We start from the raw sequence: 20,601 nt of genomic DNA on the forward strand, positions 1-20,601 counted from the left end.
GTCCATGGGGTCCCAGGAGTCGGACACGACCTCACGTGCACACACACTCTGGACCAGGCAGCCTGGTGTGCAGGAGGGCAGACAGAGGAGAGGCCGGGAGATGCAGAAGCAACCCGGGGAGAGGGGGATGGACCAGGTGAGATGGGAAAGGGGCCCGGCTCCCTGCTGAGAGGGTGGCCCAGGACCTCACCGGCCTGAGGCCAGACCCGCACGTGAAGGGGAGGGACATGCGCTGGCTGGCAGACCTTCCAGGAGGTGATGTGGTAACAACCTGGCCCTTGGAAACTCGTGCCCCACTTCAGGGTGGTAGAGGCCGCTCGAGAGCCTGGGAGTGGCCGAAACGCGCCCCCCGCCCCCAGCCCCACATCGGGTGAAAGCAGGAAGGGGCCTGGGAGCCGGGCAGTGCTGAGGCTTTCTGGGTCAGGGCCGGGCCCTAGGGCACGCCGGCGGGCGGTGGGGCCTGGCGGGGAGCTAGGGTCTGGGGCTCTGTCTCCAGTGGCATCCTGGCTCCTCAAAGGATGGAGCTGGGAACCAAAACCCTCATGGTCAGATGGGGAAACTCAGACCCAGAGAGGGCCCGGTGCAGGGGTCTGGGACAGAGGAAGAGGGGCTCTTGCTTTGGCACCAGCCCAGCTTTGCGGGTGGTCTGCAGCTTCGACTGGGGGCCTTGGTGGGTTCCAAGGGAACCCTTGAATCATACAGGGTGAAGGGGCTCGTGACCCCGGAGGCTCAGACAAAGAGGTGGTGAGGTATGGCTTCTGTATGCTCTCGCTGCGCAGCCGTGCGCCTGGACCAGGTTTTCAGACACGGGGCCGCTGCGGAAGACGTGTAGGCCTGGGGACAGCGGGAGCCCCCGCACGTGCCCCCAGCAGACACCCGGAGCAGAGTCACATTCCTGCCTGCCAGGTCAAGTGTGTCAGTCGCTCAGCTATGTCCGACTGTTTAAGACCCCATGGACTGTAGCCCTCCAGGCTCCTCTCTCCATGGGATTCTCCAGGCAAGAATGCTGGAGTGGGTTACCATTTCCTTCTCCAGGGGGGTCTTCCCGACCCAGGGATTGAATCCGGGTCTCCTGCCCTGCAGGCAGATTCTTTACCCTTTACCAGGCACAACCACAAGCATGCATTCCTTCCTGAGCCTCCGGGTCCCACCCGGGGACATGCCTGGACCTTCCCGTGCAGACCACCAGCCGGTGCCTCTCCTTTCGTAGGCGGGCTGTCGGTGGCGGTTCCGGGCGAGCTCCGCGGCTACGAGCTGGCGCACCAGCGGCACGGGCGGCTGCCCTGGGCGCGCCTCTTCCAGCCCAGCATCGAGCTGGCCCGCCAGGGCTTCCCGGTGGGGAAGGCCTTGGCGGGAGCCCTGGAGAGGCAGCGGGAGACGGTGGAGCGGCACCCCGCGCTGTGGTACGCCTGTGTCCCTGCCGTGGGCGGCCACCCAGGGACCGGAGCCCTGACTGTCTGAGCCCGGGGAGGGGGTGGGTCCGGGCCCCAGCAGGGCTGGACACCATGGTCAGGGGCGCCCGTCCCTTGGTCTCCTGTGGGGATGGGGGCTGGATGGCTGAGCCCGCCCCCACGCCTGCCTCACAAGAGCACCCCCGCCGCTCCAGCGAGGTGTTCTGCCGCGATGGGAAGGTGCTGCGGGAGGGGGACCATGTGACCATGCCACGGCTGGCCGACACCTTGGAGACGCTGGCCTCGGAGGGCGCCCAGGCCTTCTACAACGGGAGCCTCACGGCCCAGATTGTCAAGGACATCCAGGAGGCCGGTGAGTGGGTGACACCGGAGGCCTGTGGCCGGAAGCTCCGCAGCTGGAACCTTGAGCCTGGGGTCCTCGGGTCCTGCCTGGACGCTGGGCCCGTGGGGAGTGCCTGGCGGAGCGGGTGGGGGGGTGGTGGGTCACAAGTGTGTCTGCAGCATGGATCCACAGCTCCTGGTTAAGTCAACGCTGAGGGAATTCCTGCAGTCTAGGACAGGAAGCCCGGGGCTGCAGGCTTGGGGGCACTGAGGGGTGGGCAGGAATGCAGTTGTAGGCAGGAGCCAGGATTGGGGAAAGCACACAGGTGCAAACCCCAGAGGACTTCCTGGAGGAGGTGGCACCTGAGCCACAAGTGAGGTTGGACTTTGCAGGCAGAGAGAACAGTCTGAGGCTTGGAGAGAGGGGTTTTAATTCTCCAGGAGGATCACAGGGAAGGAGGGTGGGCTTGCTGGGAGAGGTGTGGGGGGTGCTGCATGCAGGGAACGTGTGGGCAGGTTCTGGTGGATTTAGGAGTCCCAGTTGCCTCTCTTTCCCGCCCCTGCCTCCCTAAGCTGTGTGCCAGGGAGGAAGGCGATTAGCGTATTGACCTTTACCACTGACACCGGAAATTAGCCTATAAATACTTCAAACACTTCATCTGTCTGGAGCCAGTTTCCCTGGAGAATTATTAAGGCCCTCCCTCCACCCACCCACTAGTCAGAGGAGGAGGAGGCTGATGGGAGACGGGGCACCTCTGGCCCCCCGAGAGGACACGTGTTGGACCCGGAGGCCAAAGGTGCAGCAGGTGGAAGACGCTGGCCTGGGCCTGGCCCCGGGAGGTGGCACAGTCGGGGGGCGTGGGGGGCAGTGGACGGGGCTCCCCACTTGACGGTCCCCTAGAAGTGTGTCTCATCCCTGGGCCCCCCGCTGCAGGGGGCATTGTGACGGCCGAGGACCTGAACAGCTACCGGGCAGAGCTGGTTGAGCAGCCGCTGAGCATCAGCCTCGGGGACGCCCAGCTCTACGCGCCCAGTGCCCCGCTCAGCGGGCCCGTGCTGGCCCTCATCATCAACATCCTCAAAGGTCAGCCGTGTCCCGGGCTGCGGGCTGGGCGGGCCGGGCCAGGGGCACGCCCGGTGGATCTGGGCGGTCATCCGCCACCCTGGGGCCTGGGTAACCCTGTGGCTGACGTGTGCTGCCCAGACATGGGGACCTTTGCTTCCTTCCCCCGCCTCCCAAGCAGGCACTGCCGGCGGATAGTAAATGTTCCCCTTCTCAGGGTGAGCCGAGTGACTCAGGGAGGCCTCCCGGGGACCCCACTGTCCTAGCCAAGGGGACCCAGGACGCTGGGGTCACTGTGGCTCTGCCCGACCAGGGTACAACTTCTCCCGGGCGAGCGTGGAGACGCCTGAGCAGAAGGGCCTGACCTACCACCGCATCGTGGAGGCCTTCCGCTTTGCCTACGCCAAGAGGACCCTGCTTGGGGACCCCAAGTTTGTCAACGTGACTGAGGTAAGGGGGCAGGGGGCTCAGCCCCACTCTGGCTTATTCCTCGGTTTGCAGTGCCAAGTTTGGGCTTGGGGCCACCAGGTGCTGGGGTGGACTGCTGACCAAGTGCTGGCCTCCGTGCCAGGGCGCTCTCGCTGCGGGAGTGGGGGTGCTGGGGGCGGTCCTCAGTGCCTGCGTCCTCCGCCAGCCTCCGGCTTCGGGGCCTCAGCACAAGTCCTGTCCTTGGCTGGAAACCCCTGGAGCTGTCAGCGCCGAGGTGGGGGCCGAGCGCACAGGGGCGCCCCAGCCCGCAGGGCTGATGACGAGGTTCAATCCAGGTGGGCAGAGGCCCTGGCCACACATGCTCCCGGTCACACCAGCTTCCCAGATCCCCAGCACCCAACCTGCTCGCTCCCCAGGTGCCTCCCCTCCGACCCGGGCTCCTGGCTGGACACCCCACCCCCACCCCACCTCCAACCCCATCAGGGCGCTCATCCCCTAGCCTGCGAGCCCTTCCCTCCACCCCTCCAGGCCCTGACCACGCCTCCGCTCCCCTCGGGCCCCTCCACTCCGGCCCCTCCACGGCATCCTACCCCCTTCACCAGCACCTCCTGCCCTCAGCTGCTTCCTGTGCAAGGCTGTGGACACGCAGCGTTTCCTCCCCCTCCCGCCTCCAGCTCCCTCTGCTCTGCCTGCTTCTTCTCCTGTTAAGACGCCTGGGTCAGCCTTTCCCCGAGGGCCCCGTCCTTCTCACCTCCAGTCTCTTAGCCTCGACGGACCCCCGCCCTGGGCTGTTGTCCTGTGGATTTTAAGGCCCTGGGCAGTTGGATCATAGGATGTCCCAGTCCCTGGTCCAGCTGCTCTCTTGGAATAGATTTGAACTTAATGAATTAGTCACTTAATCCGTGGGTGTTGCAAGAGCCCACAGCCTCTGCTCGGCCTCCAGGGCCCTGCCTTGCCCGTGAACTCCACAGGTCAGGGCAGCCCATCACACACCCGGGACAGGATCTTCAGGATCCAACAGGCGCGCGTCTCCAGTCAGGCTCCCACCGTCCCCGGCCGCCCCTGCTGCACCGCACCTCCCGCCGTCAGCTGGCCACTTCTCCGCCCCAAGTGCAGGAGGCTTTAAAGGCCTTTTCGGGCCCGTACGGACCTGTGGGGAGAAGGCAGTGGCACCCCACTCCAGTACTCTTGCCTGGAAAATCCCATGGACAGAAGAGCCTGGTGGGCTGCAGTCCATGGGGTGGCGAAAAGTCAGACATAACTGAGAGACTTCACTTTCACTTTTCACTTTCATGCATTGGAGAAGGAAATGGCAACCCACTCCAGTGTTCTTGCCTGGAGAATCCCGGGGACGGGGGAGCCTGGTGGGCTGCCGTCTATGGGGTCACACAGAGTCGGACACGACTGAAGCGACTTAACAGCAGCAGCAGCAGGACCTGTGGGAGCAGCGCCTGCCAGCATCTTCAACCTCCTCTCTCCCTAACTCCTTTCCCTGTCTGCGCTTCACTCACAAGCCTGCCTCAGGGCCTTTGCATAACCAGTCAGGTGGCTTTCTTCAGATGTCACCTCCTCTGAGTAGCCCTCCCTGACCACTCTCACCCTTCCATCCCTCTCGCCCCTCCCCTCCCTCCACTTGTTCTTTCTAGCACAGCCATGCCTGCCTTCGTCTTCCCTGCTGTGAGGGTGGGGACAGGCGTGTCTGTTCCCCGCTGGCCCCCCAGTTCTGGACACAACTTACAGGCTCTGTGAATGAGTGAATGAATGGTTGGGTGCAGCGAAAGTCAGGGTTCTGAGAGCAGACAGTCATTCAGAGTTGCTGGGCAGCAACAGAGACAGAGCCTGGGGAGAGGGGGTTTGGGCGGGCCACGTGAGACTCAGAGGGTTGTGGTTGGAGCCACGGTCGGGGGCTTCCTGAGAACCGCTCGCACAAGCCTGTGCCCCCTCCTCGCCTCCTTCACCTCCTCAGGGCAGCTCTGGGGTCTCGGCAGGTGGTCCGCAACATGACCTCCGAGTTCTTTGCCGCCCAGCTCCGGGCCCGGATCTCCGACAGCACCACTCACCCAGCCTCCTACTACGAGCCTGAGTTCTACACGCCCGACGGCGGGGGTACCGCCCACCTGTCGGTGGTCTCGGAGGACGGAAGCGCTGTGTCAGCCACCAGCACCATCAACCTCTAGTAGGGCTGCTGGGCGGCCGGGAGGGCCAGGAGCTGCCCGCGTGTCTCAGAAGTGGGGGGCTCCACGGTAGCAGAGTGCCTTTCCAGGGAGCATGTGTTGGTGGGCACGGGGCGGGCTGCCCTGCTCTGACCCTGCCGGTCGGCAGCTTCGGTTCCAAGGTGCGGTCACGGGTCAGCGGGATCCTGTTCAATGATGAGATGGATGACTTCAGCTCCCCCAACATCATCAACCAGTTCGGGGTGCCCCCCTCACCAGCCAACTTCATCGCTCCCGGTGCGGGGCGCAGGGCCTGGGTGGGGAGCGGGTTGGTGTCCCCGCAGCCGCTGACCCGGTGCTGTGTCCCCCTCCCCCCACTGCTGCAGGCAAACAACCACTCTCGTCCATGTGCCCCGTGATCATCGTGGGTGAGGACGGCCAGGTCCGCATGGTGGTGGGCGCCTCCGGGGGCACCCAGATCACCACGTCCACGGCGCTGGTACGTGCCCACCCCCCCACCCCCCCACCCCCGCCTGAGCGCCCAGCCCCTTGCCTACTGGGCCACGCTGACCCCATCCCCACACCCCTCAGGCCATCATCAACAGCCTGTGGTTCGGCTATGATGCCAAACAGGCGGTGGAGGAGCCCCGGCTTCACAATCAGCTTCTGCCCAACACCACGGTGCTGGAGAAAGGCATCGACCAGGTGGGGCCGGGGGAGTCCCGGGGGGGAGGGGGGGCGGGGCAGGGGCGGGGGAGGGGAAACCGAGCCGCGGTGGGGGTGGGGTGGAGGCGGGGGAGGGGGAGGGGCACCGAGTCCCGGTGGGGGCGGGGCGGGGCGGGGCGGGGGAGGGGAAACCGAGCCGCGGTGGGGGGTGGGCTGGGGGCGGGGGAGGGACCGTGTCCCGGTGGGGTGGGCGCGGGGGATGGGGACCTAGCCCCCGTGGGGCCCCGGGCCTGCGTCTCCTGATCACCGCAGAGGAGGCAGTGGCTGCTCCCCGCTGCCCGTGGCAGCTGGCCTTCATGCCCACCGCCCGGGTCTCCTCGCCCCCTCTGCCCAGAGAGGCCCGGGCCACCCGCGCGGATGAGAGCCAGTCGGCCCCGCGGCCCCCGGCCTGCCCTTCCTGGCCCCTCAGCCGGCAGCCGCGGCCCCGGGGTGTGTGAAGCCCCGCGGCCCGGGCCCCCCTGAGGCCGCGCCCCCTCCCGCCCGCAGGCGGTGGTCGCGGCCCTGAAGACCCGGCACCACGCCATCGAGGAGACGTCCACCTACATCGCCGTGGTCCAGGCCGTCGTGCGCACAGCCGGCGGCTGGGCGGCCGCCTCGGACTCCAGGAAAGGCGGGGAGCCGGCGGGCTACTGAGCGCTCCGAGGAGGAGAGGCCCGCCGGGGCGGGGGGCCGGGGGTGGGACCTGGGGGGCTGGCTTCCCCTGGGAGCGGCGCAGCAGGGCAATAAATTTGGCGGCGGCGCCGGGCTCTGGGCTGTCCTGCCGGCCGGCTCCCGACTCCCTGGGCTTCAGCGCGCTGTGTGAGGTGGGGCCGCCGCGGGGAGGATGGAGACGGGACTCGGAGGCTTTGGCAGCGCGGGCGCTGGGCCCCGCGGGGGGGAGGGGGCGTGGGCTGCACCCCCGAGTCCCGGCATCAGTGTCGGGCCGTCCGGGACACGTCCCGGTGGCGGCCACCAGTGGGCGCGCGGCCCCCGGCGATTTGTCCGCTGGTTCCGGGAACCGGGAGACCTCCAGCACGCACTGAAGGGAAACCGAGCTCTGGGGGAGGTGGGGTTGGGCAAGAGGCTGGAGAAAAAGATGCTGGTCAGGGCCAGGCCCCGGGGGGGCTTTCCAAGTGGAAACCCAGAGTGAGATCCAAGCTGCGATGTGCTCCAAGAAGAAGGCCCGTTCTCCGGGATCAGTGAGCTGGAAGAGGTCCCCAGGTCCCTGAGGGTCAGGGCTTGGACTGTCGCCTGGAGTTAGGGCGGCTCTGGGTGGGGAGGGGGCACCTGGAGATGCCAGGCCCCCAGCCTCCTCCATGGGGCGGCCCCTCCCGCCGGCCCTCCGGGCCTCTTAACTTATCCTTCACACAGAGTTGTAAGGTGGGAGGCGAGGTGCTGGGAAAGCACCTGGGGAGGTGGGCAGGGCAGAGGGCGGCCCAGTTTGACAGCCCGGTGAGCACCCCCACCCTACCCCACCCCCCCACGGGCAGGGACACGGCCGGGGGGCCAGGTCTGGGCTCTCCTCAGGGAGGCAGGGAAATCCTAGTGATTCCAAAGTGCCCTCCGGGAAGTGGGGCTTTGCTGGAAACCAGGGAGCAGCCATGGGGTCCTGGGAGCCCTGCATCCGAGAGATCCCCCTCTCCCCAGGTCTGAGCCCTGGACCGCGGGTCCCTGGGGTCCTCGGGGAATGGGATGGAGGCTGAGCTGCTGGGGTGGGCATGTCTCTATTCCGCCCTCGTTTTAGCCCCAGAGGAGAGGCTACAGCTCCTTTGTAGAGGAGAAAACTGAGGCCTTGTTCCCGCGGAGGTGGGAGCTGGCCTGGAGCTCCCTGAGCCCCAGCAGGCAGGCAGGGCACCCCCAGTTCCCCAGGCGCTGCGGGGCCTGGCTGAGGGCCCCCTGGGGTCCTGGCTTCCCGTCTTTCTCCTGCCCCTCACCTCCTGGAGAGGAAGAAGAGGTCCCACTCTGACCCTGGCCCACCCCCTCAGTGCCTGCTGCCCCGGCCTCCCCGCGGGTGGGCTGGCCGCAGCCCAGGAATGCACTCTTGCTTCCTGGTTGAGCAATGTCACTGCGGTTTGGGGGTCCCTGGGGGGGAGCAGGAGGAGTCCGCAGCCCTTCCCACCCCACGAGGCAGCCTGCTGCCCAAGGAGCCCCACTGGCTCAGGCTGGCAGGGGCTCTGGATGGGGCCTGGCAGACTGTGTGACTGTGTGGACGTATCCCTCTCTCTGCCTCAGTTTCTCTGCTGTGCCTGGAGGGGTAAAGAGACCAGAGGGCAGCAAAGCTCAGCTGGGAAGGAAGCCAGGGTATTTTGGGGGTGGGGGGCGCTGGAAGTCCAGCCCCCAGGCCCTGTACCCTCTGTCCTGATAAGCTGGTCAAGGGGGCACCTCAGGGTAACTGCTGTCCCAGCTGGGCACCCTGAGGCTTGGACGGGGCAGGGTGCGGGCTGATGTCCCCAGGGGAGGAGGCGTGCTCAGTTCAGGAAGAGGGAGGTGGACACGCCGCCCCCAGGGGTAGGTAGAGACGCAGGTGCAAGGGAAGCCCCCTCCCCAAGGCCTGGTGGCGTTTCCAGGACTGCAGGCCCCAGGGTGGACCGTCCGGTGGGCGCTGGGTGCAGGCCCTGTCTGCCTCCCCTGTGCAGACGCCTCCCCTGAATAGACGGGGAAGCTGAATCCCCTCCTAGTCACCCCAGCCCTCTTCCTCAGCTTCGACTGAGCTGGGACTTGAACTCGGGTCCTAGGTGACCCTGCCTGGGTCCCTATCCCCCTATGCCTGTGTCCCCTGCAGCCCCAGGGTCCTTTGGATCTGGAGATGCTGAGGTGAGCAGCTGCTGGGGGGCGGGGGTCACGAATAGGGGGCAGGTTGGGGCTCTGTCCAGGTGCCCTGCCCCTCTGAGCCTGACCCAGGAAGGGTCCTCTATTGTCCTGGCTTTGCTGAGAGCCAGAGATCAGCCATGGGGTCCTGGGAGCCCTGCACCCCCACTCCCCCCGGGAGCCAAGTTGGCGCCAAGTCCTCGCACACAGGGGCCGGCGTACCCCCTGGGCACTGGCAGCTGGCGGGAGGGGCAGCGGGTCGAATGGCAGACAGAGAGTTAACAGCAGCGCTGACTTGTCTCTGGAAGGAAAAACTCCCCACAAACGCCCTGCTGCCTGGCATCCTGCCAGGGCCAAGATAGAGACTAAAACTGGAAGTCCCGGCGGGTGGCCAGCTCTGCCTCTGCAGCGGACACTTGAGGACGGAGCAGCCCTGCAGCAAGCCGTCTGTCCACACACCCACTGTCCACCTGGCTGCCTGCTGCTCATCTGGAAACCTCTGTCTGTCCATCCATCCAACTCTGTCTGTCTGATCCTCCTTCGTCCCGCCATCTGGCTGTCCGCCCATCTGTCTGTCTGTGGCCCCCGTCTGGTGGTCCACCTGTCCTGTTACCTGTGAGTCCATCCACTCACCTTGTCCGTTCAGCTGCCCGCCTCCCTGTGCACCTCCCTGTCCGCCAGCTGCGTGCCCACCTGCCTCCCCTCTCCCCTGGGCCTGTCAGAGCCATGGCCCAGGGCCGCGGGGCCGCGGTCAGCCTGGTCCTGCTGGCACTGGGGCTGGCGCTGGCCATCATCGTGCCCACCGTGGTCGTTTCTCGGCACCGCGTCCACTGCGGCCCCCAGGCCTTTGCCCACGCTGCAGTCGCTGCGGACTCCAAAACTTGCTCGGACATTGGGCGGTGAGTAAGAGGTGGGTGGGAGCTGGGTGGGCCTTGGCGCCGGCCCCTCCCGGAGACTGTGTGACCAGCGGTGAGAGTGTGGAGAAGACACGTGTGTGTGTGTGTGTGTGTGTGTGTGTGTGTGTGCTGGCGTGTGGGGGCCGCATGGGTTTGGGGGAAGAGGCCCCAGGGCCCTTGCATAGACCCAGTAGCAGATGTGCATGGGGGCAGACAGGGTCCAGGGTAACCACCATCCGGGCAGAGCGGAGGTGGCGTGTGAGACTGGCCTGAACCTCAGGCCTGGGAGGCCCAGAGGGGACGCTGCCACAGTGTTGCTGGTATGGCCCTCGCTGACCCCGATGATGGGCCCGGCGCCTTCAGGGAGGCCCTGACCGTTTTCCGAGGCTGGGTCTTCCCCGGGACGTGGGTGAGGAGGGCACAGGCTCCATATGTGAGGACTGGCCGCCAGGGTGCACTCAGTGATGCCTGGCCCTGGGAAACCCGCCCCCGATGGCACTGTGTCCCCCCACGGCCTCCCCTCTGCATGTCAGGGCTCGGAGCCAGGCCAGCGGCTGGCAGAGTGACTGATGCTCGCTGGGCGGGGAAAGGGGGCTGTGGAGAGGGGCCCCAGCCGGCGTTTTCCAACCGACCAGACCTTCTTCCAGGAAGCCCAGCCCATGGAGGCTTCCCACGAGGACACCCTTCCTGGCCCCTGCCCCGCTACCCAGCTGGGCTGTGGGAGCCTGGGCTAGCACCCGCCTCCCTGCCGGTTCCATCTGCTTCCCGGAATGTCTGCCTCAGGGGCCATGGTCAGGATCAGAAGCGCTTTGTGATCTGAAAGGGACAGTGCTGGACTGAGGGGCATGGTGGCCGAGCCGCTGCCACCAGGCACTGCTGGGCAGAGGGCGTCCGTGCCCCCTATGTCCTACGGTCACCCCTCTTCCCAGCTCTCTCCCTCTTTCCATCCATTCTTTCCTCCCTTTGTCTGCCATCTGGCCCTGCCCCCTCCTGTCCTGGGCCCTCCCTCATGGCTCCCTCAAGGATGACAGGGACAAGTCGAAGGGTAGCCTGCTTGGTCTCGGCGGGGCTCCCAGGGGCCAGGAGGGGAATGACGCCCCCCAGAAGCACTGTGCCACCCCCCACCCTGAGCCCATATTTGCAAAGATGCAAACAAGTTGGGCCCTTTTGGCTTAGTGGTAAAGAATCCGCCTGCAATACAGAAGACCCGGGTTCGATCCCTGGGTCGGGAAGATCCCCTGGAGGAGGAAATGGCAACCCACTCCAGTATTTACGCCTGGAAAATCCCAAGGACGGAGGAGCTTGGCGGGCTACAGTCTATGGGGTCACAAAGAGTGTCACATGACTGAGTGACTAAACAGAAACAAGTCAGGGGACTTCCCTGGTGGTCCAGTGGCTAAGGCTCTGTGCTTCCAGTGCAGGGGTCAGGGTTCGATCCCTAGTCAGGGAACTAGATCTCACAGGCGGCAACAAGAGTTCACGTGTGACAACCGAGCAGGGTCCTGCATGTGCTGCAGTTAAGCCCCAGCGCACGAACACATAAGTAAAGAGGTCAGGCTTCAGCCTCAGAAGCACTGAGAGGACGCGGCCCCCAGGGGCAGGGCCCTGCGGGGAGGCCCGGCTCACCCTGTGCCCCCAAGCCTTTGCAGAGGGCCTGTGCTCTGCAGCCCCCACTGGCGAGGAAGCGGATGTGGTTTTCTTACCGATTTCTGTCCGTGTCAAGCTGTGACTCACTTCCTGCTGCTGTTCTCAGAAGTCCAAGAGATGGGAGGGAGCCCGGAGCTGCCCCAGCCGCTGAGGGACGGGGGCGACTCCTCCAGGGCCCTCCCCTCACTGTGCCGCCATAGCGGCTGCCTCCTGTCCCTTCTCCGCTCACCACGTCTCCCTCCTTCCATCCTGCAAGCACTGGGTTCTCTGGGAGACCCTCTAGGGAGACCTGAGGGTCGGCGGCGACTCCTAGGCTTTGTGACCACTTGGAAATGCCATGCAGGGTCCCCAGGGGAGGCTTCATTGTTCCACTTCATGTCTGAGAAATCTAGGGAGGATGGAGTCTTCCCAGGGTCCCCACCTTCCACCCAGGAGCCCGGGCTGCTGAGAGGGGCGGACGGGGTGGGCCCAGCCGCTGGGAGGACCAGGGAGGACAGCCACAGGAGCGCTTTGTAAACTGAGAAGCACCTTGTATGTGGCCAGGGGCAGTGTAAAGGACGTCGCAATTTGCAACCTGTAGAGTGCAGTGAGTCTGCGAGCCGCTGGACCTGAGGGATCAGCCTGGTGTGGTCTCTGAACTAACCTGGGGTGTGGTGGCAGCCGGCAGGCCACCCGGCTGTGCCCACTCCCCAGTGAAGGCTGGCAGAGCAAGCCTGGGGGTGGGGGGAAGGCAGGGGCTGAGGAGCCTGGCTGCTTACTCAGCGCCCGGTCCCCCCAGAGCCATCCTCCAGCAGCGCGGCTCGCCCGTGGACGCTGCCATCGCGGCTCTGGTCTGCACCGGGGTCGTCAACCCCCAGAGCATGGGCCTGGGTGGAGGGGTCATCTTCACTATCTACAACGCCACCACAGGTGAGTCCTCTCGGGACCCCCGTGGGGAGGATGGGCTCTGCCCCAGGTGCTAACAGGGAGGAGCTGGAAAAGAACCAGAGGGCGTGGCCGACCGGCCTGTCCGTCACGCCCCTTCAAGGCCTCGCCCCGCCCCTTACTGGGTCTCGCCACGCCCACCCTGCTGAGCCCATCCCAGGAGTTAGCACAGAGGCCCAGAGCCCCGCCCGGGCTGTCGTGGTGTGCGGCGAGGCCTGGCAGCCTCCGGGGCGCCCCTGACACCCCGAACGCCCTGCCCAACCCCAGGGAAGGTGGAAATCATCAACGCCAGGGAGACGGTGCCCTCCAACCCCATCCCGGCTCTGCTGGACCAGTGCAAGCAGGCCCAGCCTCTGGGCATAGGTGAGACCCTGGAGAACCACCTCCCCCCACCTCTGCCCCACCCCACCAGGCCACTGGCTTCAGTTCAGTTGAGTTCAGTCGCTCAGTCGTGTCTGACTCTTTGCGACCCCATGAATCGCAGCACACCAGGCCTCCCTGTCCATCACCAACTCCCAGAGTTCACTCAGACTCTCGTACATCGAGTCAGCGATGCCATCCAGCCATCTCATCCTCTGTCGTCCCCTTCTCCTCCTGCCCCCAATCCCTCCCAGCATCAGAGTCTTTTCCAATGAGTCAACTCTTCGCATGAGGTGGCCAAAGTACTGGAGTTTCAGGCCACTGGGTTAGAACCTCCCATCCCAAAGGGACAGGGTGCCTCTTGGACTGGCTGAGACACCCTGGCACTGGGGGGCGGCAGCTGGGGATGGGGAGCCCCCGTGGAGGTTCTAACTCCCAGGCTGGGGCTCTTTTCCTGGGGGAGGGCTCTCTGAGTTGGGAGGGGTGATCCAAGCAGTGACCACTTCAAAGGCCCCAGAGACTTCGGTGGAGATGCGTTCGTGGTCTGGGGCTGGTGGGCTGAGCTGGTGGACTGGGGTCTGTGGCATGGGGTGGTGGGCGGGGTCAGTGGCCTGGGCTGGTGGACTGGGCTGGTGGGCAGGGTCGGTGGACTGGGCTGGTGGGCGGGGTTGGGGCCAGTTTTCCTGAGCCCCAGGGACCTGGTCATGGACTTTGTGCAGAAGTCCATGGGAGTCAAGGGGGTTCAAGTGGAGAGGAATGTGCTTCCATGTGAGCTACAGAAAGCTCACTCGGGCTGCCATGGCTGGGAGGGGGCCAGGCGGCCAGGAGTGGGGTGATGGAGAGCCCCTGGGCCCGAGGGCACAGGTGGCCCCAGGGGCAGGGACTTGACACCCTGTGCTGTGCAGGCGCCCAGTGGATCGGGGTGCCCGGGGAGCTCCGGGGCTACGCTGAGGCCCACCGCCGCCACGGTCGCCTGCCCTGGGCACAGCTGTTCACGCCCACCATCGCACTGCTCCAGGGGGGCTTCCGTGTGCCCACCATCCTCGCCAGCTTCCTGCACAGCCCATTCCTGCGCCCCTCCCTTACGGAGTCATCCCTGAGGTGAGCGCTGATGGAGGCCCAGGGCCCCTCCTCAGCCCCTTCTCCAGCTGGAAGGTCTACCCTGGAGGCGGGGTGGGGCGGGGGCCTTGGATGATTAGCACGTCCTGGTCTCAGTTCACAGACCTCTGCCTCCACGTGGTAGCACCTCATTGGAGGGCTCCGGCCAGAGGGAGTTTCTGCCCACGTGATGGGGCTCCCGGGGCACAGATCTGGGCTCTGCACACCCCCTCGGCCCTGTCCTCTCTCCCACCCCTGCACTCTCCTTTCCCTCCTTCCCCTCTGCCCTTACCCCTCTCACGCTCTGGGCCCACCCAGGCTGCCCACTGACCAGTCCTCCAGGAGGGCAGGACCTCAGGCCCTGGGTGGATGCAGGCCTGGCAGGGTGTGTGGCCTCCCTGGGACCCGGTGATGAGACGTGAATGGTGTCAGCCCCACCCAGTCCTGGAGAACCTGCCCCCCCCCACCCCCGTGTCCACCGCAGCCCCGCAGGACCGCAGACCAGGACTGCCTCCCGTAGGGTCGGAAGTGTGGCCACCCTCCAGGACCCGGCCCCCCCTGAGGCCGCCCCCCACCCCCCAGACAGCTCTTCTTCAATGGGACAGAACCCTTGAGGTCTCAGGACCCACTGCCGTGGCCCATGCTGGCCGCCACCCTGGAGACCGTGGCCACAGAAGGCGCAGAGGCCCTCTACACAGGGCGGCTGGGCCAGCTGCTGCTGGAGGACATCGCCAAGGAAGGTCAGCGTGCGAGGTCCCACTGCCCTGCCCGGCCAGAGAGGGCGGGGTCTGGGTGCCAGGGCTGAGGGAGGGCCAGCAGCTCCCAGGCTTCAAGAGGCCGTTCCTTCATCCTGCCTGCTGCTGGGCCCAGGGACCCTGCGGTCAACACCCCTGAGGCGCAGGGCCCCGTGGTTTCGGGCCTCAACACGGGAGCTCTCGGTGGTCATGGGGGCTCCTGGCCTGGAGCTGGCCCCCCTCAGAGGCCAGTGCGCCTCCCCCATCTTCCCTGCTTGCTTTCCACCTGCCCATCTCCGGTCTGCCCACCCATCCCCCAGCCCCGAGCCACTGCCCACAGACCCAGCATTGCCACCCCCCCACCCCCCTCCCGGGGGTCTGGAAGGCTAGGGGGTGAGGGGAGCCCCGCTGTGTGACCCTGGGCCCCTGGCTGACACTGTGCCTCCATTTCCCTGCTGTACACGGAGTCGTCCCCGCCTCGCCCAGGTAGCCAGCTGACCCTGCAGGACTTGGCATCCTTCCGGCCTGAGGTGGTGGATGCCCTTGCCATGCCCCTGGGGGACTATACCCTGTATTCGCCGCCGCCGCCTGCTGGGGGCGCCATTCTCAGCTTCGTCCTCAACGTGCTCAAAGGTGAGGCCCCGCCCCGCAGGAGTCCGGGGCTGAGGGTCGGGCCTGGGGAGCGGTGTGCTCCAGAGCAGACCTGGGGGTGGCTAGGGCTCTGCAGGGGCGCCTGCCGTCATCTTCCTGTGGAGCCCCCCACCCCCACCCCGGGGGACCCCGACCCGGGGCAGAGGAGCAGGTGGTGAGCTGCCCGTCGAGTGTGTGCACCTAGGCCTGAGGCCCAGCCTACAGCAGCCTGCAGGGTGGGGGTCGGGGGGGCCCCAGCCGTGTCCAGGGCCAGGACTGTCCGATGCTGACTACGTTCTCCGGGGCTGCCATTAACCAATGATCACCCATCACCAAAACCTGCTGGCTTAGACCACGAGAAATTTATGCTCTGCTAGTTCTGGAGGCCAGAAATTCAGAATCAAGGTGTCCACAAGGCCACCTTCCCTCCAGGGCCGGTTGGCGGGGGGAGCATTTGTTTTCTGCCTCTTCTAGGTTCTGGGGGCTGCGTCCGGTCAGCATCTGCGACCACACGGCTTCCCTGTCCTGCGTGTCTGTTTTACGCGAATGTCTTAGATTTAGCGCACACGGGATAACCCGCTCCTCTCAAGAGCCTTCAGTTACTGACACGATTGCCACAGAAGGGGACACTCTTCCGTGGGGGGCAGTACTCATGGGTCCTGGGGATTAGGATGCGGAGTCCAGGCCCACTGCACGGCATGACCCCCACCTGCGCCCACCCCCCTCCCCCAGGGTTCAACTTTACCGCCGAGTCGGTGGCCGGGCTGGAGGGGAGAGTGAACTTGTACCATCACCTCGTGGAGACGCTCAAGTTCGCTGGGGGGCAGAGGTGGCGGCTGTGGGACCCTCGAAGCCACCCAGAGGTCCAGGTAAGGTGTCCTGGACTGGTGGGCAGCCCCATCCCCGCCCCAGGGCTCAGGGTCAGGCCAGTGGGCGCCCTGCGCAGACCCCGAGCACCTGGCAGGTGAGGCCAGAGGGAGGTGAACACGGTTGGCTCTGGAACGGGAGGGCCTGGCAGTGGCCCGAGCAAGGAAGGTGCGGTCGGTCTGGGGACAGCAGGGAGCCGGGAGGGCCGTGGGGGCACCCTCAGGGGACCCTCCGCCGCGTGGGCCCCTCCAGGCCGCTCACGGACCCCCTCACCCGCCCGCCGTCCCCAGAACGCCTCCCAGGACCTGCTGGGAGAGGCCCTGGCCCAGCACATCCGCCAGCAGATGGACGACCGGGGAGACCACCCGCTCGACCACTACAGCCTGGCCGGGGCCTGGACCCACAGGATGGGCACGGCCCACGTGTCCGTGCTGGGCGAGGACGGCAGCGCCGTGGCCGCCACCAGCACCATCAACACGCCGTGCGTGGGGCTCGGGGCAGGCGGGCGGGCGGGCCGCACTGGGTTCCCTGGGCCTGGCGCCCCGCCCCCACTTGCTGTGTCCGCGGGGTAGGTGGGGGGCGGTACCTCTCCTCCTGTCAAAGGGGTCCTGCGCCCGGGCATCTCTGGCTGAAGGGTGCTCACCCGGTGTCTCTGAGCGCGGATGGGGAAGGCGCCTCACACCAGAAGGATGGTGCTGGGGAGGGCCGGGGCGGGGCCGGGGCGGGGCCGGGGAGTTTCTCTGGGGGCGGGGCCGGGGAGTTTCTCTGGGGGCGGGGCCGGGGCGGGGCCAGGGAGTTTCCCTGGGGGCGGGGCCAGGGAGGCTCTGGGGCGGGGCCGGGGAGGGGAGCGCGGTCCCTGAAGCCAGGGGCTCCTGGATGGCGGGGTGAGTCAGGACGCCACAGCCTGCTCCCAGCCCCGCCTCCGTCCGCAGCTTTGGAGCCATGGTGTACTCACCACGCACGGGCATCCTTCTCAACAACGAGCTTCTGGACCTGTGCTGGAGGCACTCACAGGGCTCTAGAGCCACCCCCCGGCCCGGTGAGCACAGCTCCCCCCGCCGCGCCAGCCCCGGCTGAGGGAAGGCGGGCCGGTCTGGAGACGGAGCGGGCGGCCCTGGGGGGCTGGCTGGGAAGCGAATCTGCCCTGACGCCTGTCTGGCTCCCAGTTCCAGGTGAGCGGCCCCCGTCGTCCATGGTCCCCTCCATCTTGGTCAGCACAGCCCGGGGGTCGAAGCTCGTGATCGGCGGGGCCGGCGGGGAACTCATTATCTCTGCGGTGGCTCAGGTGAGTCTGGGGACTCCCGGCTGGAATGCGCCCTTGCTGGGCGGCCCTGCTGTCCCCCGAGGGGTTGGGGAGGGTGGCTGGTACCCCCACTCCCCCGCCTTCCTCCCTGCGTCGTCCTCTTCCCTGCAGGCCATCATGAACAAGCTGTGGCTGGGCTTTGACCTGCAAGCCGCCATCAACGCCCCCATCCTTCACGTGGACAGCAAGGGCCAGGTGGAGTTCGAGCCCAGCTTCAGCCAGGTGAGGCAGACGCCTCCGTGCCTGCCTTCAGAGCCTGGGGGCGGGGGCCTCAGCTCCTGTATGCCTTGGGCCAGGTCTCCACGCATCTCCAGGGTCTCTGTGAAGGGTCACAGACGGGCAAGCGTGGGGACCAGTCTGCCAGGCAGGGCACTTGGCCCCTCAGACACCAATACCTGGGCCCTGACGCACCGTCTCAGACCTGAGCCATGAGGACCGTGCTCAGAGCACCTCACCCGCGAGGACCACGGGGGCCTGGGGCCTGCCTGTGTCCTTGGACTCGTGGGTCTTCAGAAGCCTCCAGTGATTCCTCCACCAGCAGGGCCCTGGGGAGTCTTCCTGCCACATCCCTGGCATCCGGGATCCCCCGTCTTCTCATGTGGGTGTTGAGAGAGCGGATCCCAAGCTACCAATAGCATGGCAGCAGGGCCATTCCTCCTGATGTTGAGTTGGGCTCTTCTTAAGCATGGAGGACTCGGGGCTCCAAAGGGCCCAGGCTCTGCCTTCTAGAGGCTTTGCTTTCCAGACCCTCAGAACCGAGTCCCCCACCGCCACCTACCTTCTCCACTGAAGCCCTGGACTCCTCTGGGGTTACGCTGAGGCCCTGGTGTCCTCAACCCAGGGCAAAAGTGAGGCTGTGTCTCGGGTCCTTCCAGACAGAGCCACGGACTCCGTCGTCCTCTCTGGAGCCGGGCCTCTGCTCTGGGGCCTGTGGAGTGGGGGGCCACAGACTCTGCGTCCTGCAGACGAGGCTGCGTCCAGCGCCCCTCTGTCCTCACCCAGACCCGCGCCCCCACTCCTGTCCAGGTTGGGGTCCTCAGCTCCTTGCTTGGGCCCCGTCCCCTCTGTAACCGGCCGGCCTCCTCTCCCCTCCAGGAAGTTCAGAAGGGGCTCCAGGACCGGGGCCAAGAGCAGAACAAGAGGCCCTTCTTCCTGAATGTGGTCCAGGCCGTGTCCCAGGACGGAGCCTGTGTGCATGCCGCAGCGGACCCGCGGAAGGGTGGGGAGCCCTCGGGCTACTGAAGGGCTGCTCCCTCCCGATTTGGAGTCCTGCCCCGCGTGTGCCCGGCCAGCCTGACCTGGGGATCGAGCGCCCTGGCAGGATCTGGGCCCCTGGGCTGGACGGTCGGCCTGGAGCTGCAAAGAGGTGGACAGCCCAGCAGATGGACCACTGTGGGGGTCGAGTCTCCCCACCAGAGCCCCGGCCCTGGCCGCTCCAGGCCTCACCCACGACTGTGCCCCTGCCCCCTGGAAGCCCCGCTCCCCACTTGTGTATCCTTCCGTCCGAGATTAAAGAAGAGACTGCACCATGCCTGACTCGGGGTCAAGGTGGAGAGGGCCACGCACAGAGCTAACAGTCTTCCACACACGCCACCACGGGGCCAGGGAAACCAGAGCCGGGCTGGCGCTCATCCAAGGCGCCCCTGGACACTTGCTAAGGCTCCACACATGGCCGCCTGGACTACTGGCTGACGGGGAAGGCTGGGGTGTGGCCTGGGGCCGCCTGGCCCTGGCTCCTGGGAGTCTGTGGCCCAGGCCCATCCTGGAGCTTGTCCTCTGTCCTGGGCAAAGGCTGGAAGACGAGAGACCTAAGCCCTCCCCAGCCCGCATCTCCAACCTGCTCTCACCCTCAGCATGGCTGACGTTTTGGGGGGCTGTGCCCACAATGTAGAATGCAGAGCAGCGTCCCTGGCCTCCCCCAGCTAAACAAGCCCCCTGCCCCGGCCAGTCAGCAGTCACCCCTGATTGAGAACCGCTGCTCTGGACCCAGGAGCCCCCGGCCACTGGGGATGGCGCTGCCAGCTGCCAGACGGGCTGGCCTTCCTGAGGGAGGGCTCTTGGTGGGCTGACCTGGGGGGAGGTCCTGCCCGCACCCTGATTCCTGGGAGCACTGGGGACTCTGGTCTCAGCCCAAACATCCCCCAGAGGCGTACCTCCGCATGGCTGGAGTCCAGCCACTCGGGCCAGGGGAGGGCTTTGGCTCCTGTGCCCAGGGGGACAGAACGCGGCAGACCGGGGGACTCAGACATGCCGCTCACCTGCCACAGGGCCTCCCAGTGGCACCCATGTTCGTCGCTGTGTCCGTGCACGTGGATGCACTCCTGCCCCCACTGGGGGCTCAGTTACTGCCCATGAGCTGGTGGGTTCCCTCCCTGCCCAGGCTCTCACCCATCTTTCTGGAACATCAGACTCACATACCCACCCACCCACCTGCCTCCCACCTCCTGAGCACCTGGACCCTCAGGCACCTACCTCAGACTCAACACGCCAAACCAGAAGCCAGCTCTAAGGCAGCCGAACACTCTCCAGTGGCCTCCCTTCCCCGCTCCGAGATGGTCACCCAGGTCTCCCCCTCCATCTGCGTGGCCTGGCCTTGGTTCCATCTTTATCCCTCTCTCTGCCTCCTGGCCACTGCCACCACCTCAGTCCACTCCCCACTCAAGACGATCGTGACCCTTCAAATGCATACCCCATCCTGCGAGGAGGCCACACGGGGCCTTCTTTGGCCTCCAGGGCCCCTGGAGGAAACCCAGTCCCCACGCCCTGCTCATCCCACCCTGCAAGACTTGCTGGCCCCTGCCCACGTCTCTTGTGGACCACAAGCCACACCAACCGAGGCACGTTCCCAGCCCAGTTAGCAACTCTTACAGCTTCTGTAAACATCTCGTTAAACAGAGGCAATCAAAGCCAAGACTGCAGTATCTTCAAAAATAACATTCACATGTATACAGATCAGTCCCCACAGAACATAGTGAGAGGAAAAAGAATTTGCCTGCCAATGCAAGAGACGTGGGTTTGATCAGGAAGATCCCCTGGAGTAGGAAACGGCAACCCACTCAGGTATTATTCTTGCCTGGGAAATCCCATGGACAGAGGACCCTGGCGGGCCACAGTCCATGGGGTCACCTGGAGTCGGCATGACTGAGCACGCGTGCACGCAGGGCTCAGAGGAAAATTCATTGTCCTACTCAGTTACATTAAAATAATCAAGACAGCATCTCGTGTAAGACGTTAGTAAAAGAACAATCAGA

The 20,601-nt window shown here is 66.0% G+C and overlaps 2 protein-coding genes and 1 long non-coding RNA gene across 12 annotated transcripts in view; 2 read left to right on the forward strand and 1 right to left on the reverse strand.

Annotated features, from left to right (window-relative positions):
- LOC102412993 (glutathione hydrolase 1 proenzyme) overlaps window positions 1-6,880 on the forward strand; it is a 30,092-nt gene extending 23,212 nt beyond the window's left edge. For all 6 annotated transcript variants that reach the window (XM_025267249.2, XM_025267251.2, XM_025267250.2 and 3 more), the window contains exons 7-15: window positions 1,211-1,403; window positions 1,607-1,764; window positions 2,668-2,817; window positions 3,110-3,246; window positions 5,214-5,401; window positions 5,548-5,675; window positions 5,765-5,877; window positions 5,970-6,083; window positions 6,591-6,880. In XM_025267249.2, the coding sequence (XP_025123034.1) occupies window positions 1,211-1,403; window positions 1,607-1,764; window positions 2,668-2,817; window positions 3,110-3,246; window positions 5,214-5,401; window positions 5,548-5,675; window positions 5,765-5,877; window positions 5,970-6,083; window positions 6,591-6,737 (1,328 nt within the window). In that variant the 3' untranslated portion in view covers window positions 6,738-6,880. The remainder of the gene's footprint in view (window positions 1-1,210; window positions 1,404-1,606; window positions 1,765-2,667; window positions 2,818-3,109; window positions 3,247-5,213; window positions 5,402-5,547; window positions 5,676-5,764; window positions 5,878-5,969; window positions 6,084-6,590) is intronic.
- LOC123330035 lies at window positions 2,148-6,781 on the reverse strand. Its single transcript, XR_006545733.1, has 4 exons — window positions 6,648-6,781; window positions 4,964-5,584; window positions 3,977-4,375; window positions 2,148-3,573 (listed from the first exon to the last, which is right to left on the reverse strand). It is a non-coding gene; the product is annotated as an uncharacterized LOC123330035 (long non-coding RNA).
- Window positions 6,813-18,879, forward strand: GGT5 (gamma-glutamyltransferase 5). 5 transcript variants are annotated; one of them, XM_044930635.1, is made up of 13 exons: window positions 6,813-6,907; window positions 9,200-9,790; window positions 12,213-12,343; window positions 12,626-12,721; window positions 13,624-13,819; window positions 14,399-14,556; window positions 15,037-15,183; window positions 15,913-16,049; window positions 16,338-16,615; window positions 16,980-17,086; window positions 17,214-17,332; window positions 17,462-17,572; window positions 18,446-18,879. In XM_044930635.1, exons 2-13 carry the CDS (start codon window positions 9,618-9,620, stop codon window positions 18,590-18,592), a joined length of 1,800 nt encoding a protein of 599 aa, XP_044786570.1. In that variant the 5' UTR covers window positions 6,813-6,907; window positions 9,200-9,617; the 3' UTR covers window positions 18,593-18,879. The 5 variants fall into 5 exon arrangements, with proteins under 5 accessions (XP_044786570.1, XP_044786572.1, XP_044786571.1 ...); XM_044930636.1 differs by lacking the exon at window positions 6,813-6,907 and having other exon boundaries at window positions 8,788-9,790; window positions 14,422-14,556; window positions 15,041-15,183; XM_044930634.1 differs by lacking the exon at window positions 6,813-6,907 and having other exon boundaries at window positions 8,789-9,790.
- Window positions 18,880-20,601: the final 1,722 nt, after the last annotated feature.

The sequence above is a fragment of the Bubalus bubalis genome, chromosome 17 (assembly GCF_019923935.1).
Source record: "Bubalus bubalis isolate 160015118507 breed Murrah chromosome 17, NDDB_SH_1, whole genome shotgun sequence".
Classification (NCBI taxonomy): domain Eukaryota; kingdom Metazoa; phylum Chordata; class Mammalia; order Artiodactyla; family Bovidae; genus Bubalus; species Bubalus bubalis.